The following is a 22,130-nucleotide window of genomic DNA, read 5'->3' as shown; positions in this document are numbered from 1 at the left end:
TCAGGACTGAAGACCACAACAACAACAACAATTACAGAAGACTAAAATATGTTATTAGCTTCAATTTTCTGGTTTTATTTTATTTCCACGTTTTGCAGTCAAACATTAGTTGCCTTGCGGAGCAATGAAGTTATTTTTGTTGGCTATTTGCTAAAGAAATTTGGCTTTTATTAATCTTTTCCACAGAGGCAGTCAGTTTATTTCTAAAATCTGGACATACGACTGTGCATTTTAAGTCGAATCACACATTTTAGTATGGTTTGTGAAATTGCAATGCTCTTGGAATATCCTTTGATATCCTGTTTTGTTTATATGACATCATGTAAGATCTCTTAATGCTATATACATATGAACAGAGGGGTTGCCTACGTCATTGTAGGTGTGCATATGCAGTAACACCTCTTTTCTGGCGCTCTCTGACTGCTGAAATGAATTCTAATAGATCCCAGGAAAGTATTCCAAATGGTGATTTGAAAAGTATTACTTACAAAGTAAATTTTGTTTTGTTCAAGATGAATTATGTTACATGTTAGAATGCGCTTTGAATTTCTGTAATAACAGAGCATTTTACTCTCATTTAAAGCTTAACTCCTTCACGGCCAGCCACTTAAAAGAAAATCGAGCCCAGACATTCGTGACATTTTTAAAATTTTACTAGCATTTTTGTGTGATGTCATTAACTTTTCCTATTTGTGTGTTTGCACTAATTAACAGTGATATTGGTATTGGCTGACTACATCATGTCCTTTGTTCAGAATCTCTGCTAGCAGCAGCTGGCGAGATCATGTGTTGTGAGCTATGATTGGCTTACAAAAGCACATCGCAACCTTGATTTATGTGCTTTGGAAATTAACATGCTGCATTTGGTGGAATTCAAACATATACTTCCGAAATACGAAAATATGCAGTGTACATGTTGCTGCACATCAAAGATCTTTTTGAAACTTTTTTTTTTCCTGGAGCTCATTTTCTAAAGTGCCAGGAAGTTCTACACCAGTGTATAAAAGAACTGATAAGTTTTACAGTTCCAAGGAAAAGCATACTGTCACTCAATAAGGAAAAAGTTTATTTTTAACATGGAAATCCAGGATTTTTTTTTTTTTTTTCATTGTCCACGTATATACCCTGATACTAGCAATGTTTCTTCCACTCAAAATAGGTCTTTGATTTTGTATATGTAAGAACTTAGTTCGAAAAAGTCGTGTCAAGCCAACAAAATATGCTGTTGAAGAAATTGTTGTAGAGGAAGATGAATGTAGACTTCAGGAGGTAGCGGAAGACAACTTGGGGAATAATGATGTTATTGAGGTATCACCTACATTAAGAATCTTCGTGCAACAACACTGTTAAAGCATGTGATGCAGAAACGCCTAAGACAGCAAGTGATAATTATGAAGAATATATGGCAGTGAAATTGAGAGAGTACACTACTAATGTACAAAACAATGACAGTTTAAAATGAATGAACTGCTGGTTCAAGCTGACATGGGAAATTTGGTTAACAATCCGATGTAGTTCAGTGAACTTACATTTATCACATGGTCAAATGCTACTGTATATTCATACTAGTATGAATAAAAATGATTCACAGTTTAGTTATTTTCTTTAACTGAACCTTTGCACATACATAAATACAGATTAATCACAATTGTCTTGCCAGGTGACACACCCAACTGAGTTAAAATGTTGTGCAAATCTATTTAAGATTTCTGCATGTGTCTTTGAAGATTTTCATGTCACAGGTCTCACACTTAAAATGATCTCTTGTGTTCACTACTACCTTGCTACCAGCTGGCAAGAACCATACTTCAATTTTCAGTTTTGTTGTCAATTGGTCCTATTAGTGTGTACAAGTGTATCGAGCTATGACTTTTTCTTAAAAAATTGTGCAGATATGTGCATGCTTGCACAATTACTACACGGCTGTCTATGAACTCAGAAGCAAAAGTTTTCTCAACATCAGGAAAACTGCAGGCATAATTCTCAAAATATTCACTACCACCCTCCTAGCTCTACCGACTCTGTAGTTGAAAACACTTTCAACCAGCTGTCATGTGTGTTCATCAAAACATGGTTTCAACATATATTCATGCAGGGCAAGTCTCCCTTGAATGTGTAAAGCACATTTGTTGTTCTCCCTACTAGTGGCATCTCCTCTGGTACACCTAAAATATCAGCATCAACCTTTTCCAAAACTGAAGTATTTTGCAGATTCCACCATCCGATATGCATGTTTGCATACATTAAGTGGCTCCCAACAAAACTACACTGAAAAACCTGTCATAACTGTACTCATAAAAATCAGTTCCACTACTGGTAGGTGCACTAATTTCACAGTGCCTTCCATGCACATCTCCAAGGCAGTGTGACAAGTTCCTCAGGTCTTTATAAACCTTCACAGTCTGCAGCCATTCTCTTCTTTGGCAAGGAAGCTGAAACAACAGGAATAATTAAATTATTGTACTGTTTTGGCCTTCATATCTATAAATTGCACTTGTTAAGCAGAAATTGGACACAATGCTTCAGAAGTAGTATATCACTGATGAGCTTACTTCACTATCTTGTAAGTGTGTGTGTGTGTGTGTGTGTGTGTGTATGAATGTAAGTTTTTATCTTCATCACATGTTATCAATAGAAACTACAAGGCAGATTTTGTTATATAAAACAGTGGTTCCAACGTGGAGGTAATTATTCCCTGAGGCATAAAATGAATCTTTCTGAGGGGGTAGAAACCAAAAGGGTTTCACTTTCTCTCAGTCACAAAACTAAATTATTTTTGAAAGAATATTATTATTGCCACTATAATTTTGTAAGACTTTATTGATTATATAAGATACCAATAATGTATTTTTTTCAAATATTATCATTAAAACATGACATGGTGTTGCAGAAATTACAGCTTGTGAAATGAATGTATAATCATCATCATCTTCTTCACATTGTCCAATCTCTACAAACGTATATTCTGTTTGGTACTATGCATCTATGAGTGAGACATGCAAGTAACAAATGTTAAATATATGAAAATGTCTTGTCTGAGTTTTATGTAGTTCCTAGAATGCACCAGAAAGTCCTTCAATATTCACTTTGAAATGGAGAAAGTAATTAATTGGTAATACAACAGACAGTAACTACATACTGGCTACTATGCTGCTCTACACAATCAGACATGAAGCATTGGTATGATTAAGTCTTCTGATTTCTGCCAGCTTGGAAAAGGAGGTCCAGCAATCAAGTGATTTACAAACATAATTACAGTCGACACATTTTAACTGGGTTGGTTTTAGTTTGGTCTATAGGGTGTGGAAGAAGCAAGTGTCACTAGATAGGGCAGTGGCGCAGCTTTCGTTTCTGAGTAGGAGTTGTTGATAGCACTTGTGATGCACTGGGTATTGCTTCTTCATTCATTCTAGCACACAGACTACTAAAACAAAGCACAGGAAAAGAAACACTGCATTCTGGATATACATATTTGAAAGCAGATTTTTGATCACGACATCAATGAAACATAAAGGATCTGAATAGACTCAGAGCATGACTTATTATGTGCATTTCCTGACAAACCAAATATAAAAAGATGGTTACAAATAAGCCGTACCATTCTGTCATTGATGCGTTTTGGACACAATTAAATAAAATAAATAATTGATGTGTTAGTTCTTGGTTTAATAAGACACAAACAGGAACTAAATACTATTTATCTTGAATCATTTCATAAATAAAAGCGATCAAAGAATTTTTTCTACTAAAGTTAAGGTTGATAATAACCTTTTTGGAGGAGTGGGGAGTAATTAGCTAATATTTGATTGCACTCAGTGGTAATGTTGGAAACCACAGACATAGAGTAATAAATGTTTTATCATCTATGACAGGTCATTTCTATATTTTTACTTTACATTATTCATATTTATTGATATTATTTTCCTTACTTAATGTAATTCTTTCGTGCTTTACATATAGCATTCCAGACTTAGGAACTTACACTCTGGTAAGTGATATAGCTGTTGCTGAAATGTGAAATAAACACTCGAGAATGGTGTAACTGTCTCCAGTTGCTGAGAATCAGAGTGCAACCAGTTGCTAAGAGCCAGATTGTAAGTGCAACTCTTTCTTCAGGTAAGACTGCTCATTCGTAGTTGTCCTGCTTCGCATTTTTTCCCTCAATACCAGTAAGCAGCCTGCAAAAATTGTACACCGACATACATGCAAAATTATGGCCTAATTAAGTTGGAAACTATAATTCAGTGACTAGTTGCACTACCAGCACACATCTGATGCTTCTGCAAATATTCAAACCGCTCTTTTAAAGCTTTGATTTTTGCATCACCAACACTGCAGCTGACATACACAACACCCCCATCTGGATATCACTGTTTTTCATTGCAACTACTTGACTATGGCAGCATTCGATCTTATATCTGTGCATATGACTTTAGTGCCATATAAACAAAAATGCACTGTTTGCTTGGGTTCACGCAAGTAATGCTCTTCTCAGCAGTGTTCTCTTTCACTCGTCTAGAGTAAACACTTGTTAATTTATATTTATTATTTATATTTATCACATGAGTTTTTAACTCTGTGTTATGAGTTCTTAACTCTGTGTTACTCAAATTCTCCTTAAGAATAAATGGACTGATAATAACTAGAAAAAAGGGGTGGGGCGATAATTAGGACACTGCTTTTTCGAAGACGATAACAGCAATCTTTTATATCTCCTCCTCTTACAGAAACATTTGTTAAGTGGAATCATGCTAACAGTAATAGCATTTACTTGCTCAAATCCCCCCCCCCCCCCCCGTCCACCTTTTTCACGTACCTTTAACTCTAAAGTTCCTGAATTAAAGATTTTGATATGGGCATTTTATCTTATGTATGCAATGATACACAAACCTTGTCTGGATGTTCGAAAAGCAATTATTCTCCATGATAAAATCTAACTGTTTCACATCTCCATGCAGACCTATGGCAGAATGTAACTACGATAATTTCTCGATGCAAACTTTTTAAGCAAACTGAAACACATTGTTTTTACTGACAGTGAAATTATCAAACCTAAAATTATTACCATTAACTGCGAACATGAATGTGGTTATGGAATGCAAGAATGGGGGGAAGGGGATAGTAAATGTCAGAACACACTAAACTGTTTGGAATGGGCAGGCAAGTGTGCTTAGTCTATACAAATCTAAATGAAGATTATAGTAATTCCATAATAATAGAATTATGTTTGTGATAAATCAAACACTCACTACACCAGAGGGTTGTCTTCAGAGCACACCTCTCCTTTTACCACTAGAGGCCTGGCATAAAGTAGGCAATGTTGTCAAGCAGTTTCGACAGCATCTCCGGTGGACAGCTGTTGGTTTCTGGCAGCTGCCGCGTCAGACAAATAAGAGGGCCAAGAGCACACAGAAGTGAGTCCAGCAAGACAGATAGGCTACCAGAAACAGCAATTTGACCCTCATGTTCTTTCAGGCGTTCACCAATAATGCCGAGTGATTCCCCAAGCAACTTCAGATGAGCTGCCACGTCCACAGGCTGTGTGCCAACGACCTTGTATAAGCCGGGTCCCACTGCAGGCTCAGCTACCAGTCCCCGCCCACCAGATGCTCCTGCTGCAGCTCCAGCCTTTGAATCTGCAACCTGTTGCTGCTGTTGCTGGTGGTGGCGTGCACTTCCACTTGATGCTGATGTACCTGCACTACTGCGTGAACCACTTCCAACTGCGCCAGTCACTGACATTCCTCCAGTAGTAGTGCCACTTTCTTGCCTAGCGGCTGCCCCCGATGTTGCACCCGATAATGAGGATCCACCACCAGCTTTATTGATGAACTTCAAGCGGGACCCAGAAGTCCGCCAGCGACCACCGTCCGTCTGCTGACTTGATCCGCCAACTCCTTGAGTTACAGAACTCTGTGCCGATGCATCTGATCCAGGCTTGGTCAAAGCGACACGTTTAGCACGCCTTTTCCAAGCATACTTCTCGTTGTTGGGTACTGTTGCCCAGAGCTCACCAAGACGCTTACTAATAGTAGCAAAGTCTGTGTCGGGATTAGCACGCAGTATTTCCTGCCTAACCTCCTTTGCCCAAAGCATGTAGGCAGTGAACCGTGTTTTGCCTTTATCCTTCCGTTGTGCTTTAGTACGTCCAACTACACGACCATCTCGTACCACAAGTTTCTTCTTAGTTGATTTCTCGAGCATATACAGTGACTGACCTCCACGAGATGCCGTTCCTGAGCCTGAAGGTCCTTCATCGCCTGTCCGGCTGTTGCTTTCATCGGGGATGGCTGTTGTATTACGTTCTTCCACAAGTCGATCTTCGTCAGATGCTGCTTCATCATCAGAAGATGATGATGAACTGGAACTGGACTCATCATCTTGAACATCTCCTGTGAACTCATCTGAACTTGAATAGATATCATCTCCCCCATCATTTGACAAGGTATCACGATGATGGACACCAGAACTGGATGTTGTGCGGTCTGAGTGTAATGTGGACGATGCCCTGCCTCGCCCTCTGCCGCCACTGCTACCGGCAACAGGAGAACTAAATGAGTCGCCACCACGTCGCCTATACCGATTGTCAATATCATCAGGTGATTCAAAATCCATCAGTTTTGAAGACTTCTTGCGAACTCGACCTGAGCGCGAAACACCTGTCACCTCCAATTCGTCTTGCTTAGCTCTTCCTCCAGAGGTAGAGTCCATGTCATCATCAAATTTCCTCTTCAACATTTTGGACATAGCTTTCGCACTGAAACAAAAAAAAAAATACTGTAATTAGTGTTGCAGATGGATCAACGTGTACCAGAAAGAAAAGCAGGTACATAATGAGCCCTGCATTTATTTGTGATAAAGTACTAGTAAATTATTAAGAGGCTGTTTCACTTTTAAAACATTTTGTGTTTTATGTCTCTGTTTCAGTCCATTCAATTTAGGCCTATGGGAAAGAGAGCAATGTGGAATGAAAATAACAGACAACTGGCAACAGAATATTACTTAAAAATATTACTTTTAAGTAACTAGTTCTTATTTTTGAAACTGTTTTGAAATCTGACCCTTTTCAAAGTTCACATCCTGTCCTGCTCATTATGCAAATGAAAGAGACTGGTTGTGAGCTTATGTTATAACATGCAACAATAACGCACAAATCTGCTTCATATTTCCTCTTCTACAGTTGCTTCATTAAATGTATGGTCTTGAACAGTGTCTACATTTGAACAGTTTGCCACTGTCACTGCCACTGCCATTAAAGTAGAGAAGTGGTGTACTTATTATGTGCAAGTTTTTCTTTACTGTTTTCAAAGAAAGATGCTGAAAGCAAAGAAAGGTGTCTAGCCTACATTATAACAAATGGTTCAAATGGCTCTGAGCACTATGGGACTCAACTGCTGAGGTTATTAGTCCCCTAGAACTTAGAACTAGTTAAACCTAACTAACCTAAGGACATCACAAACATCCATGCCCGAGGCAGGATTCGAACCTGCGACCGTAGCGGCCTTGCGGTTCCAGACTGCAGCGCCTTTAACCGCACGGCCACTTCGGCCGGCTACATTATAACAGATCTGTCTTCTTATCAGACAGAAAATCTAAAGAACTTTTGGTTCCTCCACTAAATCAATAAAAAGACTGAAGCCATCTGTTCAGACATTGTGACCATAATGGCATCAAATGGAGGATGTCACAGAGAAGGTTGAAATACTAAACTCCTTTTTCCAAAACTGTTTCACTGAGGAAGATCACACTGCCCTAAATAGTCATATGAATGTCAAGATAACAGATCACAAAATAAGTGACTACAGGACAGAAAATCAACTGAAATTGCTCCACAGAGAAAAGGCCACTGGTTCCAATGGGATACCAATATAATTCTACATAGAGTATGTGAAATAACTTAACTCCCCTTCTAGCAGTAGAGAGAAAAACATTTCTAGCGATCAGAAAAAAATGCAGGTCATTCCTGTTTTCATAAGTCATCAAAAAGGAGCATAAAACAATAGGCCTGTATCACTGACATTACTATGTTGTAGAATTTAGAAACGGGTTTTATGCTCGTGTACTAGGACATTTCTGGAGACCGAAAACCTCATTCTGTAGGAATCTACACGGATTCAAAAAACAATTGTTGTGTGAAACCTGGTCACTCTAATCACCTACAGGATCAAGAAAATGGCAGATGCAGGAGTCAATATTGATACCATATTCCTTGACATCCCAAAGGCATCAGCCCAGCTACTTGACTGGATTGAAGGGTCCATAACAAACAGAACGCAGCATGTTAGTCTCAATGCCAGAAACTTTCATATATAAAAGGAACTTCAGGTGCACCCCTAAGGAGCATTATAAGACCATTACTTTTCGACAATATACATAAATTATCTAAACAGAACGCAGCATGTTAGTCTCAATGCCAGAAACTTTCATATATAAAAGGAACTTCAGGTGCACCCCTAAGGAGCATTATAAGACCATTACTTTTCGACAATATACATAAATTATCTAAAGGGTGTTGTTGTTGTGGTCTTCAGTCCTGAGACTGGTTTGATGCAGCTCTCCATGCTACTCTATCCTGTGCAAGCTTTTTCATCTCCCAGTACCTACTGCAACCTACATCCTTGTGAATCTGCTTAGTGTATTCATCTCTTGGTCTCCCTCTACGATTTTTACCCTCCACGCTGCCCTCCAATGCTAAATTTGTGATCCCTTGATGCCTCAAAACATATCCTACCAACCGATCCCTTCTTCTAGTCAAGTTGTGCCACAAATTTCTCTTCTCCCGAATCCTATTCAATACCTCCTCATTAGTTACGTGATCTACACACCTTATCTTCAGCATTCTTCTGTAGCACCACATTTCGAAAGCTTCTATTCTCTTCTTGTCCAAACTAGTTATCGTCCATGTTTCACTTCCATACATGGCTACGCTCCATACAAATACTTTCAGAAACGACTTCCTGACACTTAAATCTATACTCTATGTTAACAAATTTCTCTTCTTCAGAAACGATTTCCTTGCCATTGCCAGTCTACATTTTATATCCTCTCTACTTCGACCATCATCAGTTATTTTACTCCCTAAATAGCAAAACTCCTTTACTACTTTAACTGTCTCATTTCCTAATCTAATTCCCTCAGCATCACCCGATTTAATCTGACTACATTCCATTATCCTCGTTTTGCTTTTGTTGATGTTCATCTTATACCCTCCTTTCAAGACACTGTCCATTCCGTTCAACTGCTCTTCCAAGTATTTTGCTGTCTCTGACAGAATTACAATGTCATCGGCGAACCTCAAAGTTTTTACTTCTTCTCCATGAATTTTAATGCCTACTCCGAATTTTTCTTTTGTTTCCTTTACTGCTTGCTCAATATACAGATTGAATAACATCGGGGAGAGGCTACAACCCTGTCTCACTCCTTTCCCAACCACTGCTTCCATTTCATGCCCCTCGACTCTTACAACTGCCATCTGGTTTCTGTACAAATTGTAAATAGCCTTTCGCTCCCCGTATTTTACCCCTGCCACCTTCAGAATTTGAAAGAGAGTATTCCAGTTAACATTGTCAAAAGCTTTCTCTAAGTCTACAAATGCTAGAAACGTAGGTTTGCCTTTTCTTAATCTTTCTTCTAAGATAAGTCGTAAGGTTAGTATTGGCTCACGTGTTCCAACATTTCTACGGAATCCAAACTGATCTTCCCCGAGGTCCGCTTCTACCAGTTTTTCCATTCGTCTGTGAAGAATTCACGTTAGTATTTTGCAGCTGTGACTTATTAAACTGATAGTTCGGTAATTTTCACATCTGTCAACACCTGCGTTCTTTGGGATTGGAATTATTATATTCTTCTTGAAGTCTGAGGGTATTTCGCCTGTCTCATACATCTTGCTCACCAGATGGTAGAGTTTTGTCATGACTGGCTCTCCCACGGCCATCAGTAGTTCTAATGGAATGTTGTCAACTCCCGGGGCCTTGTTTCGACTCAGGTCTTTCAGTGCTCTGTCAAACTCTTCACGCAGTATCTTATCTCCCATTTCGTCTTCATCTACATCCTCTTCCATTTCCATAATATTGTCCTCAAGTACATCGCCCTTGTATAAACCCTCTATATACTCCTTCCACCTTTCTGCCTTCCCTTCTTTGCTTAGAATGGGGTGGCCATCTGAGCTCTTGATATTCATACAAGTGGTTCTCTTATCTCCAAAGGTCTCTTTAATTTTCCTGTAGGCAGTATCTATCTTACCCCTAGTGAGACAAGCCTCTACATCCTTAAATTTGTCCTCTAGCCATCCCTGCTTAGCCATTTTGCACTTCCTGTTGATTTCATTTTTGAGACGTTTGTATTCCTTTTTGCCTGCTTCATTTACTGCATTTTTATATTTTCTCCTTTCATCAATTAAATTCAATATTTCTTCTGTTACCCAAGGATTTCTATCAGCCCTCGTCTTTTTACCTACTTGATCCTCTGCTGCCTTCACTACTTCATCCCTCAGAGCTACCCATTCTTGTTCTACTGTATTTCTTTCCCCCATTCCTGTCAATTGTTCCCTTATGCTCTCCCTGAAACTCTCTACAACCTCTCGTTCAGTTTATCCAGGTCCCATTGTAACGCCGGAAATGCATATCCTCCTATTTCCATCTATTGTACTATAAATTTGTTTTGCTTATTTTTGTTAACTGAATATATGACATTTCTGTGTCTTTATATATATATATATATATATATATATATATATATATATATATATATATATCGATGTATAATTGGTTTGTTTCGTAAATATTATTTGTAATTTTACGCTGGGTCTTGCCTAGGGAAAACTGCTATCGAACGATTACATCAATAGGTCGTGTGAAGAACGGAAGTGTTTAGGATCTTTGGTAGTGTTAATTCGGCCGCGTGGAGCGCGGGCAGAGCAGAGGGAGAGTCTGGCTGGAGTAGCGAGTGGAGCAGGTGTGTGGTGTGAAGCTCCCGCGAGTTGCCGCGCTTTCGGGGTTTGGCAGCATGTAATTGCGCTCGACTTGCGATGATAGTTTCTGACATGGTGTCGCGGACGGGAAGCATTAGCTTGCGCACATCAAGAGCCCGTTTCGTCTGGTGACCGTGTCGAGAAGAAGGCGCGCCAACATCCAACTTCTGCAACAGCGACGGCCGACAATGAGTGACTGTCGCCACATCCTCGATCGACGGCTTCAAACCTTCAATCAACCAACAAGGAAGACTTGAAGCACGTAAAGTTTTAGAACTGTATGGCAGACCACAGCTTTTCAAACTTTTAAAATTGTTGCATCACAAAATTACAGCAACTTAGCATGAACCTTTGTTGCTCATTGTCCCAATTGCATTGCCAAGCAGGGTCCCTTCCTTTTCCGAAATGAACCCGAGTGTCGTTGAAATTCAAACGCCAGCATTAAAATAGCATCATTCGATTTCACTGCTTTAATTTCAAAGTTCAGTTAAGGTATTCATAGCTGGCTACAATATTTAGATTACACAAGCACAAATTAAGAGTGCGAGTTTTGTTACCGTATTTTAGCTTACCTGTGACTGCAGCTCAGCTTGGTACGTACTAAATTTTACTATTGTTAATTGTTCAGAATCATTTAATTCAAGTTCAAAGTTAAATCTCTTATTTCTAAATTGCGTAGATTCAAGTAGCTTTTGAAATGATTGTTGAGGTAGTCCAAGACTAAATGTATTTTACTGAATTTCAATATGCTTCAGAAACAAAGTTCACTATTAATTTCAGTCACTAAATTAACTTTTGATTTTCCGGTTTTGTTAATTCTTTTGCTAAATTAAGTCAGAGTGTAGCGAAAATTATTACTTCTGACAAACTTTCAGTTTTCACACTACACGTGTCAACCTTCAGTTGCCACGCTTCTAGTGCTAATTATATGTGTAATAACCTTTCTTTTTCAGTTACTATAGTAATTGTCCTTAGGACTGGCGACCGTAATTTCCCCCAAATCTCAAATATATAATTACCGCTAGTTAATTGTTAACGTAACGGCCGCACATTTACTTTCTTTATTAACTTTACCCCTATTTCAAAATTAATTGCCACCAGTTTCATTAGCATTTTCCTTTCATTTAGATGTAACCCTTTCCTCCCTCTTTACCGACAGATTAACTTCAGTGACGATTGCTTTTTCCCAAATTTCCATTAGATACACGCGGTTTAATTTTTCACTGTCATTAAGGTCGATAAGTGAGGGGGAGGTTACACCATATCCTTAAATTCCCACCTTTTTGCAGTTTCTTCAGATTCAATCTGCAGTTCATAACCAATAGATTGTGGTCAGAATCCACATCTGCCCCTGGAAGTGTCTTACAATTTAAAACCTGGTTCCTAAATCTCTGTCTTACCATTATATAATCGATCTGATACCTTTTAGTATCTCCAGGATTCTTCCAGGTATACAACCTTCTTTTATGATTCTTGAACCAAGTGTTAGCTATGATTAGGTTATGCTCTGTGCAAAATTCTACAAGGCGGCTTCCTCTTTCATTTCTTCCCCCCAATCCATATTCACCTACTATGTTTCCTTCTCTCCCTTTTCCTACTGACGAATTCCAGTCACCCATGACTATTAAATTTTCGTCTCCCTTCACTACCTGAATAATTTCTTTTACCTCGTCATACATTTCATCAATTTCTTCATCATCTGCAGAGCTAGTTGGCATATAAACTTGTACTACTGTAGTAGGCATGGGCTTTGTGTCTATCTTGGCCACAATAATGCGTTCATTATGCTGTTTGTAGTAGCTAACCCGCACTCCTATTTTTTTATTCATTATTAAACCTACTCCTTCATTACCCCTATTTGATTTTGTATTTATAACCCTGTAATCACCTGACCAAAAGTCTTGTTCCTCCTGCCACAGAACTTCACTAATTCCCACTATATCTAACTTTAACCTATCCATTTCCCTTTTTAAATTTTCTAACCTACCTGCCCGATTAAGGGATCTGACATTCCACGCTCCGATCCGTAGAACGCCAGTTTTCTTTCTCCTGATAACGATGTCCTCTTGAGTAGTCCCCGCCCGGAGATCCGAATGGGGGACTATTTTACCTCCGGAATATTTTACCCAAGAGGACGCCATCATCATTTAATAATACAGTAAAGCTGCATGTCCTCGGGAAAAATTACGGCTGTAGTTTCCCCTTGCTTTCAGCCGTTCGCAGTACCAGCACAGCAAGGCCATTTTGGTTAATGTTACAAGGCCAGATCAGTCAATCATCCAGACTTGTTGCCCCTGCAACTACTGAAAAGGCTGCTGCCCCTCTTCAGGAACCACATGTTTGTCTGGCCTCTCAACAGATACCCCTCCGTTGTGGTTGCACCTACGGTACGGCCATCTGTATCGCTGAGGCACGCAAGCCTCCCCACCAACGGCAAGGTCCATGGTTCATGGGGGTAGTGCCAGAATTTCCATGAGGTTTTTTGTGGACGATGCAGTAATATACAGAAAAGTTGCAACACTAGAAAATTATAGCAAAATGCAGGAAAACAATGTGTGATACATGGCTGGACACTTGGCTCTCAACATAAACAATCTTGTCCCAGGTCTTCACGGGATCAGCATGTTACTCTGAATTAGGCAGTACGTTGAGTAGCAGAGGGTGGCCAGATGCCCTTCCGGTAGTTTAATTTGTGTACCACCATCTGTCTGTGTCTAATATTATCCCACGTGAAAGTGTGCAAACGTCTTCTAAATGTTTGCAAATAGTGTAATTGATATAACACATGGATATCAGCCTGATATTCATTCACCTAGTCGAATGTGGGGAACAGACTACAAACCACATCCAGGCTGACTAAGCACATTCTCCCTCACTGTCAATCCACAAGGCAGATCTGATCTGGGCCCAGAAGTGGTATGCTAACACATGAGGCTATCCAGGCAGATCTGTAAACAAATATAGCACACTGTAGGTGATGGGGTGGAAAGATCCATTATTGAATGATTACAGAATTGCAGGACTATCACTGGAAGCAGTCACATCCATAAAATATCTAGGAGTATGGTTATTGAGCAATTTAAAGTGGAACAACCACATTAAACTAGACAAAAAAAAAATGGTTCAAATGGCTCTGAGCACTATGGGACTTAACTTCTGACGTCATCAGTCCCATAGAACTTAGAACTACTTAAACCTAACTAACCTATGGACAACACACACATCCATGCCCAAGGCAGGATTCGAACCTGCGACCGTAGTGGTCGTGCGGTTCCAGACTGTAGCGTCTAGAACCGCTCGGCCACTCCGGCCGGCTAAGATAGACACCAGACTGAGATTCATCTGAAAGATCCTCAAGAAGTGTAGTCCACCCACATTGGAGGCCGCTTACAATGCCCTCATTGGCCCAATACTGGCATATTACTCATTGGTCTGGGATACGTATCAGATAGGATTGACGGAGGAAATAGAGAAGATCTGAAGAAGAACGGCGTGTTTCACAACAGGTTCAATTACTAATTGCAAAAGTTCACAGAATTCTAATGGCAGACACTACAAGATAGGCTTCAAATTCGGAATGAGTGTGTTCTTAGCAGAGACAAATCAATATATTGCTACCTCCTCTGCACGTCTCACAAAAAGGCTATGTGGAACTAGAGAGATTTGAACTCACACAGAAGCTTACCAACAATTGTTCTTCTTGCAAATCATATACCATTATGACAAAAAAGGAGGGCACACAGTACAATCCTCCTCCTCCCCCCCCCCCCCCCTTCTCCCTGCACCCTTCCCGAGTCACCATCCAGTAGCTTGCAAAGTATAGCAAAGTATAGATGTAGAAGAGTTATGGGCAGCAGTGTTGTGCGATACGGAGAACTCAGTATGAAAGGAGCAATCTTGGCCTTATATATTTAATGCCCCTTTTTGTGTGGAGTAGCAGTAATGTTTAACATTGATACAGAAACTGGATAAACACTTAAATGCTTCATTAAACCAGAACTGAAATTGCCATGTAAATCAACAGGTTTTCATAACAAGAATGTTGATTGCTGAAGATTAAGTTTCCTGAGTTCTCCCCAGTAAGGACCTAAGAGGAAAATAAAAAATGAGCAATGCTGATTGACATAAAAATTAAATAAGAAAACACACCCATAATTTTCACAAATAAATACTACAGAACATGATTATGATATACAAAAAATGCCTCCTTCAGGACTTTCGCTATCATTCCATTATGTGTGTGTGTGTGTGTGTGTGTGTGTGTGAGAGAGAGAGAGAGAGAGAGAGAGAGAGAGAGAGAGAGAGAGAGAGAGAGAGAGGTATGAGAAAGGCAGTGGTGTGTGCCTGAGAGGCTATGTGAAATTCTAGATCAGGCAGTGAAGTCACTCTATGCAGTTTACCACTACTAGTCATTTCCTCTCCTGTTCCACTCACAACTGAGCAATGGAGAAACAGTTGTCTATATGCTCCAGAACGAGCCTTAATTACTCGTATCTTACTTTTGTGGTTCTTACATAAGATGTACGTCAGAGGCAGCAAAATCATTCTGCGTTCAGCTTCATATGGTGGTTTTCTAAATTTTCTCAACTGCATTTCTTGAAAATGTCATCGTATTGCCTCCAGGGATTCCCATTTGAGTTCACAAAGCATCTCCATAATACTTGATCAGAACTAGTAGTAAAGAAATCTAGCAGCCTACCTCAGAACTGCTTTAATGTATTTATTTAAACATACCTGGTCGAGATCCCAAACACAGAAGCACTAATTAGAACTATTCATACTAGTGTTCTGTAGATGATTTCCTTTATAGGTGAGCTACACTTCCTCAAAATTCTCCCAATAAACCAAAGTCAACTTCTGCCTTCCTGCTACCATCCTTATATGTTTGGTTCATTTCATATTGCACTGCAACATTGTGCCTAGATATTTAATCAATGTGACTGAGTCAAGCAGCACACCACTGATACTATACTCGAATGTTGCATAACTTTTCCTCCTATGCATGTGCATTAACTTACATTTTTGTAACTTTAGAGAAAGCTGCCATTCATCACATCAACTAAAAATATTGCCCATGTCATCGTGTAGCCTCCTACAGTCACTCTAAGATGTACCTTCATTTTCACCACATCATCTCATCAAACAGCTGCTTAACCTGTGTGTAAGATCATTGATGTATATACAGGGTTATTACAAATGATTGAAACGACTTCACAGCTCTACAATAACTTTATTATTTGAGATATTTTCACAATGCTTTGCACACACACACACACACAAAAACTCAAAAAGTTTTTTTAGGCATTCACAAATGTTCGATATGTGCCCCTTTAGTGATTCGGCAGACATCAAGCTGATAATCAAGTTCCTCCCACACTCGGCGCAGCATGTCCCCATCAATGAGTTCGAAAGCATTGTTTATGCGAGCTCGCAGTTCTGGCACGTTTCTTGGTAGAGGAGGTTTAAACACTGAATCTTTCACATAACCCCACAGAAAGAAATCGCATGGGGTTAAGTCGGGAGAGCGTGGAGGCCATGACATGAATTGCTGATCATGATCTCCACCACGACCGATCCATCGGTTTTCCAATCTCCTGTTTAAGGAATGCCGAACATGATGGAAGTGCGGTGGAGCACCATCCTGTTGGAAGATGAAGTCGGCGCTGTCGGTCTTCAGTTGTGGCAAGAGCCAATTTTCCAGCATGTCCAGATACACGTGTGCTGTAACGTTTTTTTGCAGAAGAAAAAGGGGCCGTAAACTTTAAACCGTGAGATTGCACAAAACACGTTAACTTTTGGTGAATTGCGAATTTGCTGCACGAATGCGTGAGGATTCTCTACCGCCCAGATTCGCATATTGTGTCTGTTCACTTCACCATTAAGAAAAAATGTTGCTTCATCACTGAAAACAAGTTTCGCACTGAACGCATCCTCTTCCATGAGCTGTTGCAACCGCGCCGAAAATTCAAAGCATTTGACTTTGTCATCGGGTGTCAGGGCTTGTAGCAATTGTAAACGGTAAGGCTTCTGCTATAGCCTTTCCCGTAAGATTTTCCAAACCGTCGGCTGTGGTACGTTTAGCTCCCTGCTTGCTTTATTCGTCGACTTCCGCGGGCTACACGTGAAACTTGCCCACATGCGTTCAACCGTTTCTTCGCTCACTGCAGGCCGACCCGTTGATTTCCCCTTACAGAGACATCCAGAAGCTTTAAACTGCGCATACCATCGCCGAATGGAGTTAGCAGTTGGTGGATCTTTGTTGAACTTCGTCCTGAAGTGTCGTTGCACTGTTATGACTGACTGATGTGAGTGCATTTCAAGCTCTCTCGGCTCCTGTCACCATTTTGTCTCACTGCGCTCTCGAGCGCTCTGGCGGCAGAAACCTGAAGTGCGGCTTCAGCCGAACAAAACTTTATGAGTTTTTCTACGTATCTGTAGTGTGTCGTGACCATATGTCAATGAATGGAGCTACAGTGAATTTATGAAATCGCTTCAATCATCTGTAATAGCCCTGTATAGAACAATAGTAGTCCTATTACACTTCCCTGGGGCACTCCTGATGACACCCTTGTCTCTGATGGACACTTGCCATTGAGGAGAACATACTGGGTTCTTCGCACAACTCAAGGACCTGGGAACCTATTCCATAACCTCTGACCTTCGTTACTAGTTTACAATGGGGCACTGTGTCAAAAGCTTTCCTGAAATCTAGTAACATGGAATCTGCCCGATGTCCTTCATCCATGGTTCGCAGCAAATGTGATGGAAAGGACAAGCTGAGTTTCATATGAGAGATGTTTTCTCAATACATGCTGATTTGTGGCCATAAGCTTTTCCATCTCAAGGAAATTTATTATATTTGGACTCAGAGTATGTTCAACAATTATGAACAAACAAATGTTAAGGCTATTGCTCTGTAGTTTTTTGTAAGTCTGTTCCTTTACCCTTATTATATACAGGAGTCATAAGTGTTGTTTTTTATTTTTTATTTTTGTTTTTCAGTCACTTGCAACTTTGCACTGGGAAAGAGATTCGCAATAAATCCAAGCTAAGTAAGGGACAAGTGCCATAGAGTACTCTATGTAAAACGAATTGGGATTCCATCCAGACCTGGCAACTTATTTGTTTCCAACTCATTCAGTTACTTCTTTATGCCTTGTAGTATGTGCTCCACATCGTATTCTGTACATAAGTTTGTACAATCCTCCGGGGCACGAATTACTTCTTAAAAACAAAATTTAAAACTTCAGCTTTTCTTTTCCTGTCTTGTACTGGCAAACCAGACTAGTCAACGAATGACTGGACAGAAGCTTTTGAAACACTTAACGATTTAATGCAGGACCAGAATTTTCTTGGGTTCTTGGCATGATCTTTTGCTAAGGTATGACTGTGGAAGTTGCTTATATGTTAAACATTCTTGGTTTTCTTGCCGCGTCAATTCTTGATAAAATCTCGAGCTTTCGATGATATCCTCCATCGTCATTGTGAGGAGCAACTGGCTGTCTTCAGTTGTGGAAGTTCCTCTTTAAACATCAACTTTTTTATAGATGCACCAACTCCTACTATCTTTTGCTTGTTTTCATTTGCTCATTCTTTTTTGAACTGAGAGAGAAACAGTCTCCACTTTGTGAATTTTAAAATTTTTCCCGGCGAATTGACTGTTCAAACAAATTTCGGGCTTGCAGCCGGTCATTGTTTAATACTTTGCACGATATTTCAACTGGGCACTTGCCAGTCATCTTCAGGTGAGCCATCGCAGACTGCAACGGCTCACTTGAACATGACTGGCAGGTGCCCAGTTGAAATATCGTGCAAAGTATTGAACGATGACCGGCTGCAAGCCCGAAATTTGTTTTCTGCTCTTTCTAGCAAAAATATTCTTTTAGCCTTCTTGATGGATTTATTAACTTCAGTAAACATCACCGCTGTGATAATATCATGGTAACAACTCCTTGTCTCTATACTGACACTGTCAATAAAGTAAGGCAGGCATATTTGTAGCTGCAAGGTCTAAAATACTGTATAGCTCCACTTTTACGTTCCCGGAATTAACATTTTCCCGACATTGATGACATTTTTTATCAGTCTCATAAGATTTCCTATGCCCACAATGTTAATTTGCACCCAATTTTGTGTCAAAATATTTATAATTTTCCCTTGGTTTACGCATTACGAAAAAACGTTTGTGGAGAAAAAATGACATTGGCATGATGTTGGCCATCCAGTAGAGTTTACAAATATGATTAAGTTTCTTGACACCAGAGCACTCTACTCAGCAGATTTGAACCAGTAAACATGTAAAAGTTGGAACAATTCGTGTCGTATCTACAATCACAACCATTTCTAAACTGTCTCTACTGTGCAAACGCAGTTTCGTGATTGTTGTGATCATTGTGACACCTTTGTCAAACCATATTTAGCGTGTTTCGGCATATGGCCACTTGGAGCACTAGCTGACGCCGTCATTCACTTTGAGTTGCTCAAACGTTTTTAGTGTGAATACAGCCGGTTACGAATTTAGTCATGTTGAACAAAACGTTTATAGAGAGTTTATTCTCGTTGTCAAGTGTAGTATTTACGTACGTATTTTTGATGATGTTACACGAACAAACAATGTGTGTGTGTGTGTGTGTGTGTGTGTGTGTGTGTGTGTGTGTGTGTGTGTGTCGTTTTCTACATAACTGATGAGGCACAGTACCTCATACCTCAAAAATATGACTACAGTGCAAAAGACGCAGAATCACACATATTCAAACACCACACAAAATACTTATGTACATATTTGCACTTGACAACGAGAAAAAATTCTCAAAATGCGTAGTGCTAAGCATGAAAAAATACGTAACTAGTGCTGTATTTCATTATTTAAATAATGAATTACAGCTGCTGGCTTTCAAAAACATAATTATGTCGTATGAAACTGAGTCAAATGTTCCTACTTCCCAGACAGTTATCAGTTCCAGTTACATCAGCAGTTTTGTTAGATAATAAACCTTCATTAGATAATAAACAATCTCCTGACAAGTCTTTTGATGCCTGTTATGTATACATAACACATAAAGTGCCAGGGGGAATCCTGCACATAACTTTTACAGTTTTTTTTGTCATTGAAAAGTGTAAAAGTGGGGTTTCGCTGTATTTCCATTACATTTGGGCTGTCTAACTGCTCAAGACTCGGGAACCATAATCGAAACTACTCACAAGACTGTCTGTCTGTAACACCTGATTTAATCCATATATGTCCCACACTGTACTTGGTAAGTTAAAGTTGCCTGGATATTTCAGCACTACTGACTGTAGACTTTTTTTTAATGATACTAAAAATGTCACATTAGAAGCAGATGGCCGGTAAAGACATTATATAATTAACTTGAGTTCACCTAGACCTGTTACATGTGTTCAGATAACTTCACAGACTCAATTTTGACCACAGTAGACACAATATTTTTGGCAACTGCGATGAACATTCCCCCTTCTATGGTGTCTAATCTGCCTTTTCAATATACATTCCATGCCTCGGTAAATATGTAGGAGCTTTCTACTTCGGGTTTCATCAGGTTTTAGTTCTGAGAATAATTTGAATGTGACATCTCTCCTGGAGAGTAGTAAATTTAGGACCTTTGTTGCAAATGCTTCAACAATTTGCTATTAAAATTTTGACAGTCAAAGTGTCATTACTTTGTATGCTGCCTGTTTGCTCTTTGCATATCAACTGGCGAACATTCATTAAAGGACCTAAAAAACTATCTCCGAGCCTAAAAGACACCTACGTGCACTCCACCAGTACTCTGCTACCCGACTAGCTGCTTCATTTGTGTAGTGCACCCATGACCTCTCAAGATGAGCCCCACAATCCTCCCACACTACAACGCACGTCCAGAAATCTGCAGTCAAGACCATCATGAAATCGACACAGCCTTTGGTTAACACGCTACTCTCACCTCCAAACTGATCAACTTTGGGTATGATGCTGCAAATTGTGAGCTCTGCTTGAACCCCGCAAGGAATGTCAGCAGTCTTCACCACTTCTGGTAGTTGCCCATGTAAATGAAGATGGCCACAGAACACATCCAACAAACGTCATTGGGGCTGAAATGAGCCACAACTTGCAGACGACTGCACCCTGCTCCCTCATAGCCGCACCGCAAGCAGGGCCTCCTCCCCATCTCAGACGAGGCTTCCACCCTGGTATTTCCATCAGGAACTCCATAACGCAACTAACACTGGGGCTTCCAATAACAAGCAATCCCCCCCCAACATGCTTCGATCCTGCTGAAGGAGTGGCTACACGTTCATTCTCAGGATGATTGGGGGAGAGGCCACACACCCAGCCTGCAAACTGACTCTCAAGCAGCGGGAATGTGTTACAACCTGCCATTCACCCAGCAGTGAGAATGGATCCACCGCATTAGGTATACTGCAAGGCACCTCAGCAGCAGAGCCTGTCACCAAGCCAACAAACCTGACATGTCACATGCGATGCACCAGATTCACTGCCACTGCTACATCCAAAGCAGCAGTCTAAAGATGGCTCACCACAACCAAAAGCGTCTTCAGCTGTTAACGAACAGTGACACACTGCTCCTGCGATCGACATCACACATCCTATCCCTCCTAGTACAACTAACTTAAGAATTAACTATAAATGCACAAAGACAAAAGCTAAATATTTAACTTGCTACTTTCCTAGTGTGTCACCAACGGAGGCTGGCACCTTACTGAGCTGTGTAGCTGGTCATTCAAAAGAAATGACAACTGCACTACAGGCTGCATAAATCTACATTTTGCAGTTAATGAAATGACAGATTACAATTCTCAAATACAAAAACATACTAGGTATTAAGAATTAAACTATAAAAGCTCACAGAAAAAGCTAAATATAATATGCTACTCTACTGGTGCATCATCAATTGTAGCTTGATGTTGACTTAGGCTGTGTCGATGTATCACCATTAGGTATGTGGCAAATTAAAACAGTTAGTGTGAGTTAGAGATGACTCCACAGGATAACTAGTACAAGAATTAACAGTAAATTCAATATGGAGGGCAGATATTTTGCAGTGAGGGATTACAGAGATAAGGTCCAGTGAGTACACTGTATCATTTGGGGAAGGTTAAATATGTGTCATGCTACTGCCAATCAGTGTATTTTACACATCTT

General features: G+C 39.9%; 1 protein-coding gene across 1 annotated transcript in view; it reads right to left on the bottom strand.

Moving 5' to 3' along the window:
• Positions 1-627: 627 nt before the first annotated feature.
• LOC126244029 (HMG box-containing protein 4) overlaps positions 628-22,130 on the bottom strand; it is a 48,880-nt gene continuing 27,377 nt past the window's right edge. The window contains exons 2-3 of the mRNA XM_049948207.1: positions 5,250-6,757; positions 628-2,432 (exon numbers count right to left, since the gene is read on the bottom strand). Of these exons, the coding sequence (XP_049804164.1) occupies positions 5,293-6,747 (1,455 nt within the window). The 5' untranslated portion in view covers positions 6,748-6,757 and the 3' untranslated portion in view covers positions 628-2,432; positions 5,250-5,292. The remainder of the gene's footprint in view (positions 2,433-5,249; positions 6,758-22,130) is intronic.

Source organism: Schistocerca nitens, chromosome 1 (genome assembly GCF_023898315.1).
Source record: "Schistocerca nitens isolate TAMUIC-IGC-003100 chromosome 1, iqSchNite1.1, whole genome shotgun sequence".
NCBI classification, from domain to species: domain Eukaryota; kingdom Metazoa; phylum Arthropoda; class Insecta; order Orthoptera; family Acrididae; genus Schistocerca; species Schistocerca nitens.
This window is presented reverse-complemented; position numbering and strand designations above follow the sequence as displayed.